This window comes from Abramis brama (assembly GCF_963993115.1).
Source record: "Abramis brama genome assembly, chromosome: 3".
Taxonomy (NCBI): Eukaryota; Metazoa; Chordata; class Actinopteri; order Cypriniformes; family Leuciscidae; genus Abramis; species Abramis brama.
Window position 1 is genome coordinate 12,630,939 of NC_139965.1, and position 17,895 is coordinate 12,648,833.

General features: G+C 36.6%; 2 protein-coding genes across 2 annotated transcripts; one reads left to right on the forward strand and one right to left on the reverse strand.

The window, feature by feature from the left end:
* The first annotated feature begins 2,576 nt into the window (after positions 1–2,576).
* Positions 2,577–6,634, forward strand: LOC311079629 (uncharacterized protein). The gene is made up of 3 exons (XM_084109220.1): positions 2,577–2,713; positions 2,974–3,279; positions 5,898–6,634. The coding sequence occupies exons 2-3, from the start codon at positions 3,069–3,071 to the stop codon at positions 5,981–5,983; spliced, it is 297 nt and encodes a 98-aa protein (XP_083965346.1). The 5' UTR covers positions 2,577–2,713; positions 2,974–3,068; the 3' UTR covers positions 5,984–6,634.
* Positions 6,457–15,203, reverse strand: cldn7a (claudin 7a). Its single transcript, XM_084109219.1, has 4 exons — positions 14,660–15,203; positions 10,565–10,744; positions 9,606–9,690; positions 6,457–7,767 (listed from the first exon to the last, which is right to left on the reverse strand). The coding sequence occupies exons 1-4, from the start codon at positions 14,880–14,882 to the stop codon at positions 7,599–7,601; spliced, it is 657 nt and encodes a 218-aa protein (XP_083965345.1). The 5' UTR covers positions 14,883–15,203; the 3' UTR covers positions 6,457–7,598.
* Positions 15,204–17,895: the final 2,692 nt, after the last annotated feature.

Sequence of the window (17,895 nt, forward strand, 5' to 3'; positions counted from 1 at the left end):
TAATCAAGTACAACATCAGAGCATGCTGACGTAATAAAGTTCTTATGGAGGTGACTTGATTACGCCGCGCTGTTTACAGTAAGCTTGTCTGATACAGATATAGAGCCATTTCGCATGGCTATGAGCTTGATTTGCTCTTATAAATATCCAAGTGTTATGATGCATTTTTCATTCTTCAGGTCAATCATATATTCATGGGAGAAAAAATCAGTTTGAATAAGCAAAGCGATATCTGTGTCATAGTATCCTTTCAATGGTTAAAGTTCCCACAGTCATTGCTTGTGCTACACTTTACTTGTACCATTTTGTTTCATTAGTTTATTTTTGTTTATCTGTTTACCTTTTTTAGAATTTGAAAGATAATAAAGATATTGTCTGATAAGTGAGATCTCTGATTGTAGTCCCTGAAAACCAAAAAAGTAGTGCTTGAAAAGTCCTGGAATTTCATTTTACAGCTCTGGAGTTGGTTATCATGTGTGTCTCGTGTTTTTAAGAGCAAAAACACGTTTTGTTTGATCATCTCCTTATGCCTTTCACTCAGGCGTCAAATTTGTTTTGCCAAATTGAACAGATAGTGAAACTAAAGCGATTCTCCCCAATGCGGGTGAATGAAGACAATGGATTGCTGTGTGAAAGGGGCTAATGATTCAACTCGCTCCTACTTATGCTTTATGTATTCTTTTTGTGATGAAAAAGTATATACTTTTGATTGTGTAGCAGAATAGGCAAGCTTTGGGACATTGACTTTTATAGCCTCTATATTGACTGCTCTGTGGCTTAGTTATGTGCATTCTGTCATTGTTTAAACTGCATGTTAATGATCTGTCACAGTTAACATTGTCCACATTTAGTTTAATTAAATTTTCTACCCTATTGGAAAGAAATGAAGAAGCATGTTGATCTGACACTAGCAGGTCTTTCACATGAAGAACTCTCCTCATGTGTTTGCATAATGATGCATTTCAAATTTAATGACCAAAGATCTTTTTTCTCATAACATTTACTATGTTGTTGCAGATTAAACATCGTTTTTTAACACTTTTTATTTGTGTATGTAGTCAAAAACCTCGTCCAACATGCAATGGGTTATGGGCAATATTAGCCATTAGTGTGCATGGATCTGCACTTCGAATTTTCACCGGAAATAGTAAACCATCCGGGTACCTTTTGGATACTCATTTAAACATGCTACGATTTGGGACACACTAATTCTAATCTGAATACCTTTTAGGACGGACAGTAAGCTAATTGGGATGCAGTGTCAGTTTCGTTCATGTTTCATTGTTAAATTAATTAATCTGGTAAAAGAATCTGTTAAATTAACTATTTAACGACACGGTCATAAATAACAATTACTGAGTAAGATGCAACCAGCAGAAATACTCACTGAACAATACTCATCACTTATGCATATGTGAGAGTTAGTCTCAGTTAGTCTGGAACAAACATAGAAAAGAGTGTAGTAATAAAAACAGTGAAAAGTTCTGAAAAGATGTTAGACTGTTATATCAACACTCTTGGAATCAAATTCAAGGATTATTGTATAAATAATAGGGGTGTAACAACATATTGCAATACAAAAATGCAACAATATGTCGTAGGTAGTGACAATTGTGTATGGTTCACAAAAAATAAAAATTACAGTGTGGGAAAAAAAGTTTTCAGAGATTTAGTGTCAGTACTACATTAAACTACTATATATAATGTTGAATTTAATGTATAATAATGCAATGGAGGAATATTTGTAGGTCCGGATAAAGCCAAATGTTTTCTGTTACCGTTCGGCCTACATTATTTTAAAATCAGTGAAAGAGTGCAAGCATTTTCATCTAAAATAATTCTGTATTTTCAGCTTCAGAATCATTTATATTTTTATTCTGGTGTCACTATTGTCCTGTGCATTGGGTTACCAGCACCAAGTCCAAGCCTATTCATAATACCTACAATAACAAATTTGCTATTTTAATCAACAGTACATTTTTTGCTAACTTTTTACCATATGTCTTGGAGTATTGCAATAATATCGTATCGTGATATGTAACGAATCGTGACGTGAGTATCGTATCGTTACACCCCTAATAAATAACAATGACACAAGACATCCCAACTAGCAGTCATATGAAGACACACAAAGCAACTTGCAATGCAGTTTTTTTTCTGTTTGGACTTTATTTTTTCAAATAAACAGGTGTTATCACAATTACTGCATGTTTTTAATAGGCTATTTCACAAAGATAGCTATAGCCACATTTTTACCAGCTTACCCAGCGCTTAGGAAATGGTTACAATTGACGAATTTCTCATGATCTGTCTTTTTGTTTCTTTTTCTCCCCCTTCCTGTAATGTTTTGACAATAAGTAGCCTACAAGTGCGTCATGCTAATAAAGTAATCTGAATCATTTTAAGACAAACCGTGAAACATTCTCTATAACGTCCAGTGTGGGTTCTCGCGTATTATGTAGGTTAGAGTTGGCGAGCCCACACACACGGTGGGCGAACCGTCATTAAGCACCTACACACGGCTCACAGTGTGTGTGTATTGAAGCTTTCAGGCCCTCCCTCGCAGTGACGCATACAGAAACGATCAAGGAAATCCCCAAGTGAGAGTTACGACAGACTATCGGCAACTACCGACTCGCGTTGAACACGGCGTACAAATCGACACAGAAACCAAATACGCGTCAACTGCATCCACACTCCGGACACATCCAAGGTAAGGATACGTTTCGTTGTTTTAAATGTGTATATATTACATGTTTCGGCTACAACATAATGTAATGTAAGCGAAAGCTTTGTTGTTGACAAGCGTGAACATACTCAAGCTCATCCGGTGCACGCGAACACTTTCTTCGTCACTTGTGTGTTTACAAGGTGTATTTGTACGCCGATTGATTGATACTAATGTTATAGATTTCATTATTTTGGGCATATAGGTTAATCGCTTTATTTTTCTCGTTTTTTTCCCCTCCCCAGGTGTTGTCAACACTGTATCAGTTTAGGTGGATTGAGAAACATTAGTCGCCGTCGCGGAAGTGCACAGCCAAACCAGCGACTTGTGGTCGTTTTTTATGAATACACCCACCGAAGTACAACAGCAGGAGGTCATGTACGGCATGGCAGAGATGCCCGATCTCATACCACCGACAGGTGCTTTACAACCCAGTCCGGTGATCCCGTACGAGCTCGGACAGGCAGGGCGAACCCGACCAGACCTCCTGTCCGCCCCGCGAAGAGGGCAGCGAGCCCCCAAACTCGGGCAGATCGGCCGCTCTACGAGAGGTGTGTGTGATAGTAGCCTGTGTTTTTATGTTGACCTGATATGTAGGTACTTGGGTGAGATTTTTTTTTGTCTTTTAAAATCTTTGACCCCGAGACCAAAATATCGAAATTAAGTTTTGTTTTTAAAGGGATAGTTCACCCAAAAATGAAAATTCTGCTGTCATTAATACTCACCCTCATGTCTTTCCAAACCTGTAAGACTTTCCTTCATCTTCAGAACACAAATTAAGATCGTTTTTTATGAAATCTGAGAGATTTCTGTCCCTCTGTGCTTCAAAAAGTTCATAAAGAGATTGTAAAACTAATCCATATGAAGTGAGCGGTTCAGTCTAAATTTTCTGAAGAGACTCGAACGCTTTATGATGAAAAGACTGAATTTAGGCTTTTATTCACATATAAACATTCATTAACTCAAACATAATTTGTGGTACCTAAATGGAAGCTCAAACATGTTCACTTGACGTGTGAGAACCAATGAGGTTCATTCTAGACGTTTGAGCTTCTGCAAGAACCAATGAGGTTTGTTCTCGCGCATCAAGCAGGTTCGGCTGAGCTTCTGTTTATGTTCGCTAATCAATGTTTAGATGTGAATTAAAGCCTAAATTCAATCTGTTCATTATATAAAGCGATCGAGTCTCTTCAGAAAGTTTTGACTATACTGCTCAATTCATATGGATTAGTTTTACAATCTCTTTATGAACTTTTTGAAGCTTCAAAGTGTCAGTTGCGTAGCTGTCAATGGAGGGACAGAAATCTCTCAGATTTCATCAAAAATATATTTACTGAACGGCACTCTTAAGGGTTTGGATTGGAGCGAATTAATGACAGAAAATGACAGAGCTCCTAAAGCTCTCCAGCTACAGAATTTGGTACAAACTTTTTAAAATCTATTTTAAGATTCCAAACAAATGTTAGATCGTGCCGACATCCTGCAGTCTACGCCAAAATGTTAGATCATGCCAGCATGTCAAAAAATTTCAGATGATCTGATGCCGGATCCTGCCAGAAGATATGAGTTTTCTTTTGTCTGGAATCCAAAACCTGTAAACAGCAAGTCTTGTCTGGTTCCCAAAACCAGTGTCTTGTCTTCCACCCAAAACTGTATTAACATCCAAGAAGCTGAGTGAGAAGGCTAGGGAAGAAGAGCTTTGTAATGTAAAAAGAGCAGTGGTAATAATTATAAAAAATGAGCAGAGTTTATTGAATAATCTTAGTTGCACGTTTCAATGCTCATCTGACCACTACATCTAACAGATGTAATTATACCAGAGTAAAAGCAATGGAAAATGACTGCTTCACAACAGCGTCCTGTGATGGTAAAGACATTCTGTCATCTCTTAGTCATGAAACCACAATCATATGACGAATAATAATAATAGTCACAAAAAAGAAAACGCAAGTAAATGTTGTGTATACATTTTACTTTCAAGTAACAGGTTGTTATTGAGAATTCGCAAGCAACATGTTCCCTTTTCTAGTTATTAAAAATAACTTTGTGGGGAACTTTGTTGAACGCACATGATAGTCACCACAAAGTCGTAATTACGAGAACAAACTGAGATGTTTCTGAGATGAGTGTGTCGGTGAGAAAACATGTTGGACGCAATGGATGCAGCATCTGTAAATTTGTTATATAAAATATATATATTTTTTTTAATTTAGACTACAATAAAACAATTATATTGTACAGTTACGATACAATATACACTGCCGTTTTTAATTTTTTTTAAAGAAGTCTCACCAAAGCTGCATTTATTCGATTACAAATACAAAAATAACAGTAATATTGTTAAATATTATGACAATTTAAAAGAACTGTTTTCTATTTTAATATATAGTAGTGTAATTTATTTCTGTGATCAAAGCTGTATTTTCAGCATCATTACTCCAGTCTTCAGTGTCACATGATCCTTCAGAAATCATTCTGATATGATGATTTGATGCTCAAGAAACATTTCTCATTATTGAAAACAGATTTTTTAATGAATAGAAAGGTCAAAAGAACAGCATTTATTTGAAATATAATATTTTGTAACATTATAAAATGTCTTTACTTTAACTTTTGATCAATTTAGTTCTTTTGAACTTTCTGTTCATCAAAGAATCCTGAAATAAAAATGTAAATAATAAAATGTTTTCAACATTGATAATAATCATGTTTCTTGAGCATCAAATCATCATATTAGAGTGATTTCTGAAGGATCATGTGACTGAAGACTGGAGTAATGATGCTGAAAATACAGCTTTGATCACAGGAATAAATTACACTTTACTGTATATTCACATAGAAAACAGCTGTTTTAAATTGTGATAATATTTCACAATATTAGTTTTTATAAATGCAGCCTTAGGGAGCAGAAGAGACTTCTTTTAAAAACATAAAAAATCTCACCGATCCAAAACTTTTGACTGGTAGTGTCTAACGACTCAGTTGGCAGCATCTTCATAAACTCAATAAAAACAAAGCAAAACACACACACACACCCGATGCACATTCTTTATTCATCACTTTTGTGTATTTTATGTAAATACAAACTTCCCAGGAGGCCTTGAACTTGTCATATTCACTCGTTTCCACTCTGTTGTCAAATGAAACATTTCTTCCTTTGCCTTTACAGTGGTTATTGATGACGAGGACTTGGATGATATCATAAACAACAACAGAAGCTTCCCGGCGTCTCAGAGAGTATCACCCGTTGCCTGATGCGTGACTGACTGTGCCAAATCCAACTCAAATCTGTCTCTCACACGCGTTCTCACTCGTCGTCACCTTCACTGTACAAGCTTTTACAGCTTTCGAGGTCAAACGAGAGAACCGTGGACTTTGCTTCCTGTTCACTTTACGCTTGCTCGTCACTTAACCGATGTCTGGTGTCTTCATTCATGAGGTGAAGATCTTGATGATCTCTAATGCAACAGGGCTATATTTATTACATTTGCACTTTACAGCAGAATATGAAAGCTAACCTCATCAGGTTGGATTACTCATCTCCCAAAGAGGACGTTTTCCAGTGAAACTCTGTTAACGTGTAACGCGTCATTTGGCGAGACCTGTGGTTACCTTGGTAAACGAGGTCTACCTCGATATATTTCTCTAAATGACATCAGTTAATAGTAAGGAGTTTTTGTTTAGTCACTGTTTTCTATGTGCCTGTTCATTTTTTTTTTTTAATTGAATTGAATTGAATCAAGTACAATCTTAAATGCATACTGACTGCGACAAACAATCTCATATGTTAGTCAAAACGTCTTAGACTTCTAGATGTTTGCATGGGAATTAATGGATTTTTGTAAATCGTTTTGGGGGAATGCGGTGGAATAGGAGTTATAAATAAAGTATGCATGAGTAACTTTATTGCCATTGTTAATGTTTTTTTGATTAGGGGCTAGTCGGAAAAAGGTTTGTTTTTTCAATTGAAAAATGAACTTAAAGTCACCCTGTAGTCAATCATTTTGACTTAAATCATATTAATTACATCACATAGACATATAAACAACATTAAAAGCTTGGTTTTCACCACAGGGGGACTTTAAATGTCAGAACTTTGCAGGCTTGCATGATCTTTTCTTGATTAAAATTTGCAAAAAGAGTGAAATCTTTTATTTCCAGGTTTACGTTATATTCAAAAAAAATATGTGTGTAATATAGATTCACACTGGGAATGTGATAAAGCAAACTTTATTGAAAATAAGCATGTAAAACAAATACATAATATCTAACTAACACTGACGTTATCATGAAACATTTATAAGTAACAGATATTCAGAAGGACTCACGGGTGGTTAAAATCAACACGATGTGGCATTAACACAAGTGATGAGTTAATGTGTTAAGCAAATAACATCAAAGCGACGTTCATGATCGCGCTCGACCATATGAAACACTGCGATTACATAAGAGTGCCTCATATGAGGATTAATAATGTTAGCATTTCAGCTGCTATAGGATAAATACTCCAAAAAACAAGCAAATCTTGAGAATGTCCCGACTCACACCTGCTCAGTGTGTAGGCTATAGCGCTCCCTAGTGGACACTTGGGAAACGCCATCCAAGACATTTCCTCTTCTTTCACACAGAGAAAACAACCTAGTCGTTTACTTGATTGAAAGACTGAGGAGTCAAAGCAGGCTGTGAGTATTTTTACTGGCACTAGATTTCTTCAATCCTCCATTTCAAAAACTCCCAGAGAGCTTGCAAATATATTACCTATTTTTTTATTTGAACTTTTGGACAACTGATTGCCTTTTTTTTTATTATGGGACATTATTGTAAACGGCTTTGTTTCTCAGTTTGAGCTGTAGAAGTGTCTCAGTGTTGCTCACACGTACTCTTTGTTGCTGCTGTTGCTGGCAGTGCGTGCACAGTTACTTTTGGGATATTTAGACACTTGTTTGCTCCGAGTGCAGGAGGCCGCTAACATGGCTCCACCGAGAACATCGAGAAACGACCCGCCCCAAGCAATGAAGATGGCTGCTCCAAACTCAAACCTAACGTTAAAAGAGAAAGAGAAAAGGCAAGCATTATGACAATGATAAATGATTTGAAATGTGGTGAACTGATCTAGATGATAGTTCGTGAATGTGAAGGAGAGCTGCGCAATTCTGGGTGAACTGAGAATCACGATTCTTTTGTTTTAAAGGGGTGGTTGATTATGATTTCACTTTTCTAACTTTAGTTAGTGTGTAATGTTGCTGTTTGAGCATAAACAACATCTGCAAAGTCACGATGCTCAACGTTCAAAGCAAAGGGAGATATTTGCTTTTAAAGACATTGCTTTTTAAGGACTACAACAAACGGCTGGTAGACACTACACGACATTCCTCCCGGGTTAGTGACATCACCAACCCTAAAATTGACATAAACCCCGCCCCCTGAACGCGATTTATTGATTATAATGATAGAATATGCTAATCAATTATTAGAAGATAGTTAACTCCACATCAGCTACATAAATTTAAACAAACAAAAAAGTTTTCAAAATTTTCAGGACACAAGCTGTTGTAGCTCCGCCCCCTGTGCCGGGAGCAGCAGCTCATTTGCATTTAAAGGGACAGACACAAAAACGGTGCATTTTTGCTCACCCTTAAAAAGTGAAAATTTTAACATGCTATATAAAATATCTGTGGGGTATTTTGAGCTAAAACTTCACATATACACTCTGGGGACATCAGAGACTTATTTTACATCTTGTGAAAAGAGCATTATACCACCCCTTTAAATAGAGTTCATGATTCTGAATAAACAACTAATCAAAATAACATGTAATATACTAGAGGTTATGTATATTACAGCAATGTTAATTGCTGCAGTCTAATTATAAAAGTATTTAATTCATTTGAAGTATTTTTTTTAATCGGTTTGAATGAATGAATGAATGATTCAAAGACTCGCCCGTAAAGACTTTTTTTTTAAACAAATCTCTAGAATGAATGATTCAAATACAAATACATTTTTTCACTTATCGCCACCTACTGGTGTAACGATGTAACTGATTACGTTACTTTTCAAAAGATGATTTACTCTATTTCTTTATTCTACTTCTCTATGTCATATTCTATCTATCTATCTATCTATCTATCTATCTATCTATCCGAATTGTGTAGATTTTTATTTTTAGAAAGCATTAAATAACCTTTAGTCCAATTTTCGCATTTGTCAGAACAAAAACGCCATACGGTAAGAATGAAAATGTAAATTCACTATCTGACAGTATGTGGCGCTTATGGAACAGCAGAAATATAGTGGGTTAGCGAACTAGCGTTGTGCTAAAAACACTACTTTTACACTTTTATGAGCATTATACTGCGGTAATAAGTAATCGAAACAGCAAAGACAGTTGATTCCCTTCAGAGATACATGGGGTCTTTCACCGTTCTTTTTATAAGAGAACAAGAAGACGACGACAGTAAGGACGATAGTAAAGACGACATTAGAAGACTACAAAAGACGACAGAACAATACGACATAAACAGAGAACATTCATATCAACATGTACTAATTTATCTGACTAGCAATGACACAAATTTATAGTATAAAGCAGTCAACTAATTTTTGGCACAAATGAAACCTCATATATATTTACTATATAATGGCATTCTCATCCCTGTTCCTGGATTCTCCCCGACAGACACTGCACATTTGGGATGTTTCCGTAATTTATTACACCAAATTCATCTCATAAGCACTAGCAGAAGAGCTCCGAGAACTGAAATGGGTGTGTCGGATAAGGGAGACCTTTAGAATGTGTGTTTTTGGGTGTCCTCCAGGAACAGAGTTGGGACACTCTGCTCCACAAATTGTGCAAAGTAAAATTCCTTGCGCTCACTTGGTGTTGACTGGAGTGAAGGGGTTGTAGAAAGCTCGGATCACATTGTGGGCGAACCACGAGCAGGCGACCACTGCGCAGAGGGCTGGAGGAACAAAACACACAAAGTGTTTCAAAGAAGAGACAGAAGATCTTTCATTCTTTCATATATCATCAAAGCATTCGCTGCCCTGTTTTCTTTGATGTTCACTGACCCACAGACTGAGCCGAGACTGATGTTATATAAGAGATGTTTTACTGTAAACTTGCTTCAGTTAGCGTGAACAGTCTGTCTCAGTATTCTCTCTCTCTCACACACTCACACTCACACTCACACACACACACACACACACACACACACTCACTCACTCACTCACTCACAAACACTAACCCGACCCCTAAACCTACCCATCACACACACACACACACACACACACACACACTCACTCACTCACAAACACTAACCCGACCTAAACCTTCCCATCACACACACACACACACACACTAACCTGACCTAAACCTTCCCATCACACACACACACACACACACACACACACACACACACTCACTCACTCACTCACAAACACTAACCCGACCTAAACCTTCCCATCACACACACACACACACACACACAAACAAACACTAACCCTAACCTTAAACCTACCCATCACACACACACACAAACTCACTCACACACTAACCCGACCCCTAAACCTACCCAACACACACAACACACACACACACACACACACACACACACTCACAAACACTAACCCGACCCCTAAACCTACCCATCACACACACTCACTCACACACTAACCCGACCCCTAAACCTACCCAACACACACACACACACACACTCACAAACACTAACCCGACCCCTAAACCTACCCATCACACACACTCACTCACACACTAACCCGACCCCTAAACCTTCCCATCACACACACACACACACACACACACACACACACACTCACCTCCCACTAGCAGTATGATGCCTCCCGTCACGGCCGTTCGAGACTTGCGAACTTTATCATCAGCTCCACAAGTGGTGCACTTCATGCCCATGCAGGCGACGCCGAGACCACTGATGGACACGATGATGCCCACAATGATGATGCCCACAATCATCAGAGCGCGGGTCGCTTGCAGATCGCCTGCAGGACACACACACGGTGACACACTACACTCCAGACTTAACAACTGTCAGACATGCAAATGGACACACCACCAGCAAATACCTGACAAATACATCAGTTTAATATTACATTCTTATTCTTATTAATATTAAATATAACAAAATATAAATTAAACTGTACACACATTGTGAGATCATCTTCACAATACCTCAACCAATTGATATTAAATAAATAAGTTTAATATTATAATAAATAAATATATAAATAATAATGACAATAATAATTTATATTTTACTTTTATAAAAAACAATAATGACAGTGACGTAATGTTATACAATAAATGATAAAAATCCTTCATTTTAAATTATTAATATAATTCATAAAAATTAAATATAACAAAAATTGACCAAACCACTAGGAAAGAGCTAGTTTATTATAAATAATAATAGCTTAAATACATTTTACTTTACTAAATGATTCCTTAATAAATATTATAAATAATAAATGACCATAATAAAAGTAGTTTAATACAATAAATTATAAAGAAATACTTAAATATAATATAACAATAACTTAATATTATACAATAAATTATAAAATCCTTCATATTAAATTATTATTTATAATATTAATTATATAACAAACCAACAGGAAATAGATGTAAGTTTTCTATATTTTAATATTATATATAATTATATGTAATTAATAAGTTAATATTATTTATAGTATTAAATTAAAACAAAATTAATTAAAATCCTTGCTAGGCAGTTGCTAAAGTCTAGAGAAAAACTGTAAAAATAATAATTAAATAATGATAATTAGATTAAAATTAGACTACAGCAATAAATTAAGTATAAAAATGTGATTAAAATAAAATAACAATATTAGTTACAAATCTATTAAATAAATTTGAAATAAATAAAATAAAAATGTATTAATATAAATTAATTTAAATTAGCTTAAAATTAAATAAACCAAAAATAAATAATACATATAATACATTACTAAAGTGAGTAGAACAAAATATATAATAATGTAACTGAAACTAATTTTAGATGTATAATATTATTTTTTAATGTGTATAAATTGGTGGTTTCTAAAAGACAGATGCCTCATCAGTTTTCGGAGGGGTGTCCTGTCCTTCACACAGGGATGATCATATTTGGGGTCCGTGCAGTGACATCTAAAAGACTGAAAACCCCTGACTTGGGCAATTCAGCTGAAAGAGTGAACAAGAACCAGTCTGTGCCAGTGCATTCCTGTACATGTGCACACACACAACCAACAGAGAGAGAGAGAGAGAGAGAGAGAGAGAGAGAGAGAGAGAGAGAGAGAGAGAGAGAGAGAGAGAGAGAGAGAGAGAGAGAGAGAGAGAGAGAGAGAGAGAGAGAGAGAGAGAGAGAGAGAGAGAGAGAGAGAGAGAGAGAGAGAGAGAGAGAGAGAGAGAGAGAGAGAGAGAGAGAGAGAGAGAGGCAGGGGTGCAAGCTGTAGTGAAGCGGAAGAATTATTCCTCTCCTTTATTCATTAAAACACAATAAGGCGTCTCCTGCCAGGCGCAGAACACAGTGAGCTGTGGAATTCAGAGGGTCACTCTTCATCCCCCTGTTTTCTCTCTTGCTCCTCCCTCCATCCTAACTCAACCTGCTGTCAGGTGCAGTTTCGGCTGGTTTCGACTGGAAACGTCCCGCAGTTTTCTCAGAAATGACCCCTGATGTTCTGCACAGAGCCCTTCAGTAAACACATCAACTCAAGAAGCGAATCGCAAGAGCTAAATCACATTTTTTGAACAGTCTACGTTAATCCGTAGAGTGTTTCTGCACACTGGAACGTGAGGTTGTGGTTTTCCCATCCCAGTCCTCGGGGAATGCATGCAGGGAATGGAGACAGCCCATAAACTGAAACACTCAAGTGAATGAATAAACTCATAATTCATTACTGCTAGTTCGGTGTGGAAATAAAAAAATACTTTGGCAGCTATAGGAACAATGGGTTACAGACTCACTCTAAAAAAATATTTTGGGTTATTTTTTTCATGGGTTGGGCTTTTTGGGTTGTTTTTTAGTATTTGGGTAGTTTTTGTGTTACCCAGCTCCTGGGTCAGACGTAACAACCCATGATTGAGTTATTTATCGCGGGCTTTTAGCGACCTCTTCAGGAGAGAGCAGTGCAGCTCCGTCAAAATGGTGCATGTCTTCGGTAAAATACAGGTGTGTGTAGGCTACATTTTATTACATAAATTCGTTATTGTGCTGTATATCGTTTAATTTTATGCAAAGCAACATACAGGGGCGCGATGCGAGTCACCTAAACGAGTGTCGCGTCACTTTTTTTCTCGTGATGGAAACGCCTGATGCCTTGCATAAACGTTTATGATTTTATTAAAAAAGATACAGAATATAAATACGTGTGATGTTAAAATATGTTCTCAGATCTGTACATTGATTGTTTATGGACCGGTTATGGAGTAAGTCGCTGCATATTTCGGCAACTTGTGAAACGGCGGTCGACGGGCGGAAGTTAAAAGTTCCCGATTACACTTGAATTACTTATAAATGTTTCATTTTAAAATAATTTTAAATTTCTAATATTTGTTAAACAAGCTTAAATGTTGGCAATATGTATTAAAATGATATTTCAGTTAATCTGTAGACATTAGTTCATGTATGAAGTTTAAAAAAAAGCAACAACAAAAAAAGCTATAGGCTAGTATTAGCCTATAGTAAAAATTAATTAACTATGCTGGGTTAAACAAACAATCCAATTTTCTGGGTAAAATTAACCCAACATGTGTTCTGTCCTATATTTACCCAGCCCTTAGGTTGAAAACAACCCAAATTGGGTTGTTTTTAACCCAGTGTTTTAGAGTGCTGCTGTCACCATGGCTACCTGTCCTGCCTGGTTACATTACAGGAATACAGTAGATTCAAACTCCCACTGACGAGGCCAGCATCCATTAATCAAGCGCTGGCTGGGAATGACACCAGTGTTTATTTGAGTGTGTGTGTGAAGAGTTGGAGACTGGCTTGATATGCCAGAGAATTCCAATAAACACCTACTGTATAGATTTACAGTAAATTAAAGGACAGGCCTCTTGATCAGTATATAATAATAATAATAATAATATTTATTTATATAGCGCCTTTCCATTAATCAAGGACCCTTATGTACAGGCTATAATGAATCCCATGTGTGATATATTTTGATCATTGGAAATATATACACTTATATTGATATTTATTCACTTTCAATCACCTGGCTGATTTACATGTAGATCTACAGCCCATTATAAGTAACATACAAAACAGATATAGCCTACTATAAATAGGTAACATTAATCAACATCCTCATTTGCTCACCCTCAAGTTGTTCCAAACCTGTATGAGTTTCTTTCTTCTGCTGAACACAAAAGAAGATATTTTGAAGAAAATGGGTAACCAAACAGTTGATGGATCCCATTGACTTCCATAATACGGGGAAAAATACTATGGAAGTCAATGGGGTCCATCAAATGTCTAGTTACAGACATTCTTCAAAATATCTTCTTAAGAAATTCAAAAGAAATTCTCTTTTTTTTTTTTTTTTTTTTGATGAACCATCCTTTTTAGGGGAAATCAATGTGTGTGTATATGATAAACCTTTTTGCAACTTATGATTTACATTAACTTCGAAATTATTTGATAATTAAATTATCAAAATAATTTAAGCAAGTTCAACTCGATTTTTAAGTGTAAATGACTTGTACTGTCAAATTTAGCATAAAAAAATGTATGGCAGCCACTGAACTTAAAATTTTAAGTTGAAACAGATGGGGGAAAAAAATCCTTTTTTTTTTACAGTGCGTGTGAGAGACACGCGACACAAAGCGGACGGACAGAAAGATAGATAGATAGATGCCAAGAAAAGAAAAAACTAGAATAACATGGTTTAACTCACTGTCTAGTTGTAGAACGGAGTCGTATATTTTGCACTGAAGCTGTCCGGTGCTCTGAAACGCGCAGGACATCCACAGCCCCTGGTAAGTGGCGACCGCCGTGATGATACTGTCCCCCACATACGCGGACATCTTCCACTGCGGGAGGACGGTGCCCACGATCAGCCCAATGATGCCCACCAGAGACAGACCAAACCCCAGCAACTGAACGCCCGAGTTTGCCATAGTTTTCACTTAAATGGCAAGCTGAGCAACAGTTAGTAATACACTCGACTGACTCGGATAATCCTGTCTCCTGTCCCGCACCTGTAACTCTCTGAGGAACCTCTCCGAGTAAACTCAAACTGATGAGGAAAAACAAGGCTAGGCAACTCAACTCTCCAAGACGAAAACTAGCAGTCACTAACTCACTCACTCACTCAGCGGTGTTTGTTTATACCTCGACAGAGAGATGTCAACTAAGTGTTGATAATACTGATGACGAAGTGTAATCTCGAGGGGGAATGAGGGGGTAACGGGCGCGCGCGCGATGCCCGTGCCTGTCGTGACGTCACGTCACACAGAATCACTCGCATCCCTGAAGGTTTAAACCTTTGTTACTCTTCCACACAACATTTCGGGTTTGTTTTCTCTAGAACATATTCTCCAATCAAGAGAAGTGTCTCTAATAAGCCCGTTTCCGTCATATAGGAAAGTCATAATTATGACATAAAAAGTCACATATGACATAAAAAGCAAAAGTTGTGAGAAAATACATGAAAATGGTGAAATAAAAAGTCGAAGTTATGGCATCCCAGACAGCAACATACTGTCGGTCGGATCCGGGCCACATCTGGTAGGCTACATTCAATGTGTAGCCTAGCCTACCAGATGTGGGCCGGATCTGGGCTGACACTATGATGCTGTTTGGGATAAAAAGTCAATTATAATTTACCGAAACAAGTTTTTTTGTTTTTTTACATGGCGGAAATAGACCTTTCTCAGCAGCACCATATTTGACTTTTACCAGGAAGTGCAGGATTGAAAGCGAGGCTGTGAAAGCTCTCGGAATTCATCAGAAATATCTTAATTTGTGTTCCGAAGATTAACGATTTTACGGGTTTGGAACAACATGAGGGAGAGTAATTAATGACAGAATTTTAATTTTTGGGTGAACTATCCCTTTAAAACAACAACAACATTGTTACTATAGCAATATATATTTTAGCTAAAATATACATGTATTAATATTATTCATGTTTTAAATTACATTGATAGATTCCAGAAACCTTTCTTTTTACTTATTGGTGCCTATATAAAAAAAAAAACTTCACGTGTAGGCCTAATATTTAAAGTCCCCCTGTAGTCAATAATTTTATTACGTAGCCTATGTAAACTTTTTTTTCCTTGAAAAATAATTCTTCATGCATTAAAATAGCTTGAATGTAACTCTACACCCTTGCCTCTTTTAGTATAGGCGGTTCTATGAATATGCAAATGAGCCCCGCCTCCACTCACCCACTCAGCTCAGAGATCCACTCGTTGACGATCACACGTTGATCTGATTGGTTACAAGGTAGTTTGTGACGTCAGAAACACCAGCGATTTCAAACCGTGTTTTTGAGACTGTCTTTGGTTCACTGCAGTTTTAAGGAGAAAATACTCAGCAATGGTGTCGACTTATGAATTTACACATGGTTTGTCTTAAAGCATATTAAAAACGCCACATAGACTTAGAAACAACATTAAAAGCTTGATTTTCACCACAGGGGGACTTTAATACACTTGCTATTGCCTAATCAGTCTCTGAACCCCCAACTTAGATCTGTAAGTCCCTTTCATGAGGCACGTTTGTCACGTCTAAACACTTCATCAGGTGACCTCTGCACTTCCATTGAAAGGCCTGGAACACGGTCAACTATTGTGTGCAGGACAAAGTTGGCGTCAATGTTACAATATTTTCACCAAAGTAAAGAGGAAATACCTTTAACCAGAGAGAAAATAGGGCTGAAGCAATAATGCTGTTAGAAGAGGAAATGGTTTTCACTCCAGAAAATGTCTGTGTAACACCCTGACATATATGAAGTTTTGCAATTTGATGGTTGTGTGAAGGTTTCTAAAGGTAACTATAAGACTTAAGTAGGGCTATGTAACGATTAATCACATCCAAAACAAAAGTTTGTGTTTCCATAATATATATGTGTGTGTACGGTGTATAATTATTCAGTATATATAAATACACACACATGTACTGTGCATATATATATATATTTTTTTAAGAAAAATTTGTGATTTATATATAAAACATTTATATATAACTTATATTATACATAATATACATGCAAAAAAAAAAAATCTTATATATATGCATATGTGTGTGTGTATATATACAAAATAATTATACACAGTACACACACATATTATGTGTAAAAAAACATTTGTTATCATAATTCTGATGTGTAGGAGAAGGGGAATAAGAGTTGGAAGATAGGAGAAGGATCGGATTTGCTTCAGTAACATCTTGAAATTAGCACACACTCCCCCGGTCACCCCTGGAAACGTGATTTATCTGTCACCCTATTGGCCAGTTCGTGAGCACTGGGCCAAATAGCCTTGACACACAAAAGAAACTTTAACGCTTTTCCGAAGTTCTAGTTCCAGTAAACAGAAAACACTCAGTAAAGGGGGAGCAGACAGTGCTAAATCAGCCCGAAGAAGAACAGAAACCCCTTCATGGCTCCTCTTCTGACTGGCTCCAGGGCTTTTTTTGTGTGTGAAGATTATAGACAGTGAAAACAGCCGAGATTAAACTAGTGTAAGCCGCCTTAGACGCCCACTGAACCGTTAGCAATAAAACACACAGGCCTCTGGTTTCTCCTCAGAAGCAGTGACTCCACTAATGAGCTTTCCTTGTTTCATTATTTCTTACCTCTTTCTTTTACTTCTTATGCAACTAGGAGCCTTTACATGAATGTAGGTAGAGTCCAAACTGATGTAATCTAGGAATTCAATGGTGTTTAAATAAATGCAACTGAAAATAACAAACTACTTTCACAAAGGCTGATTATCCCTTGATGCATGAATTAATAGTAAATCATGTTTCTTTTCTGCTTCAAAACAAGTATAATGCCCATTTTGAATGTTTTTGAAAAAAGTATGTTATGCTCAACAAGGCTGCATTTATTTGATCAAAAATACAGTAAAAACAGTGAAATATTAATAAAATTTAAAACAGCAGTTTCCTATATGTGAATATATT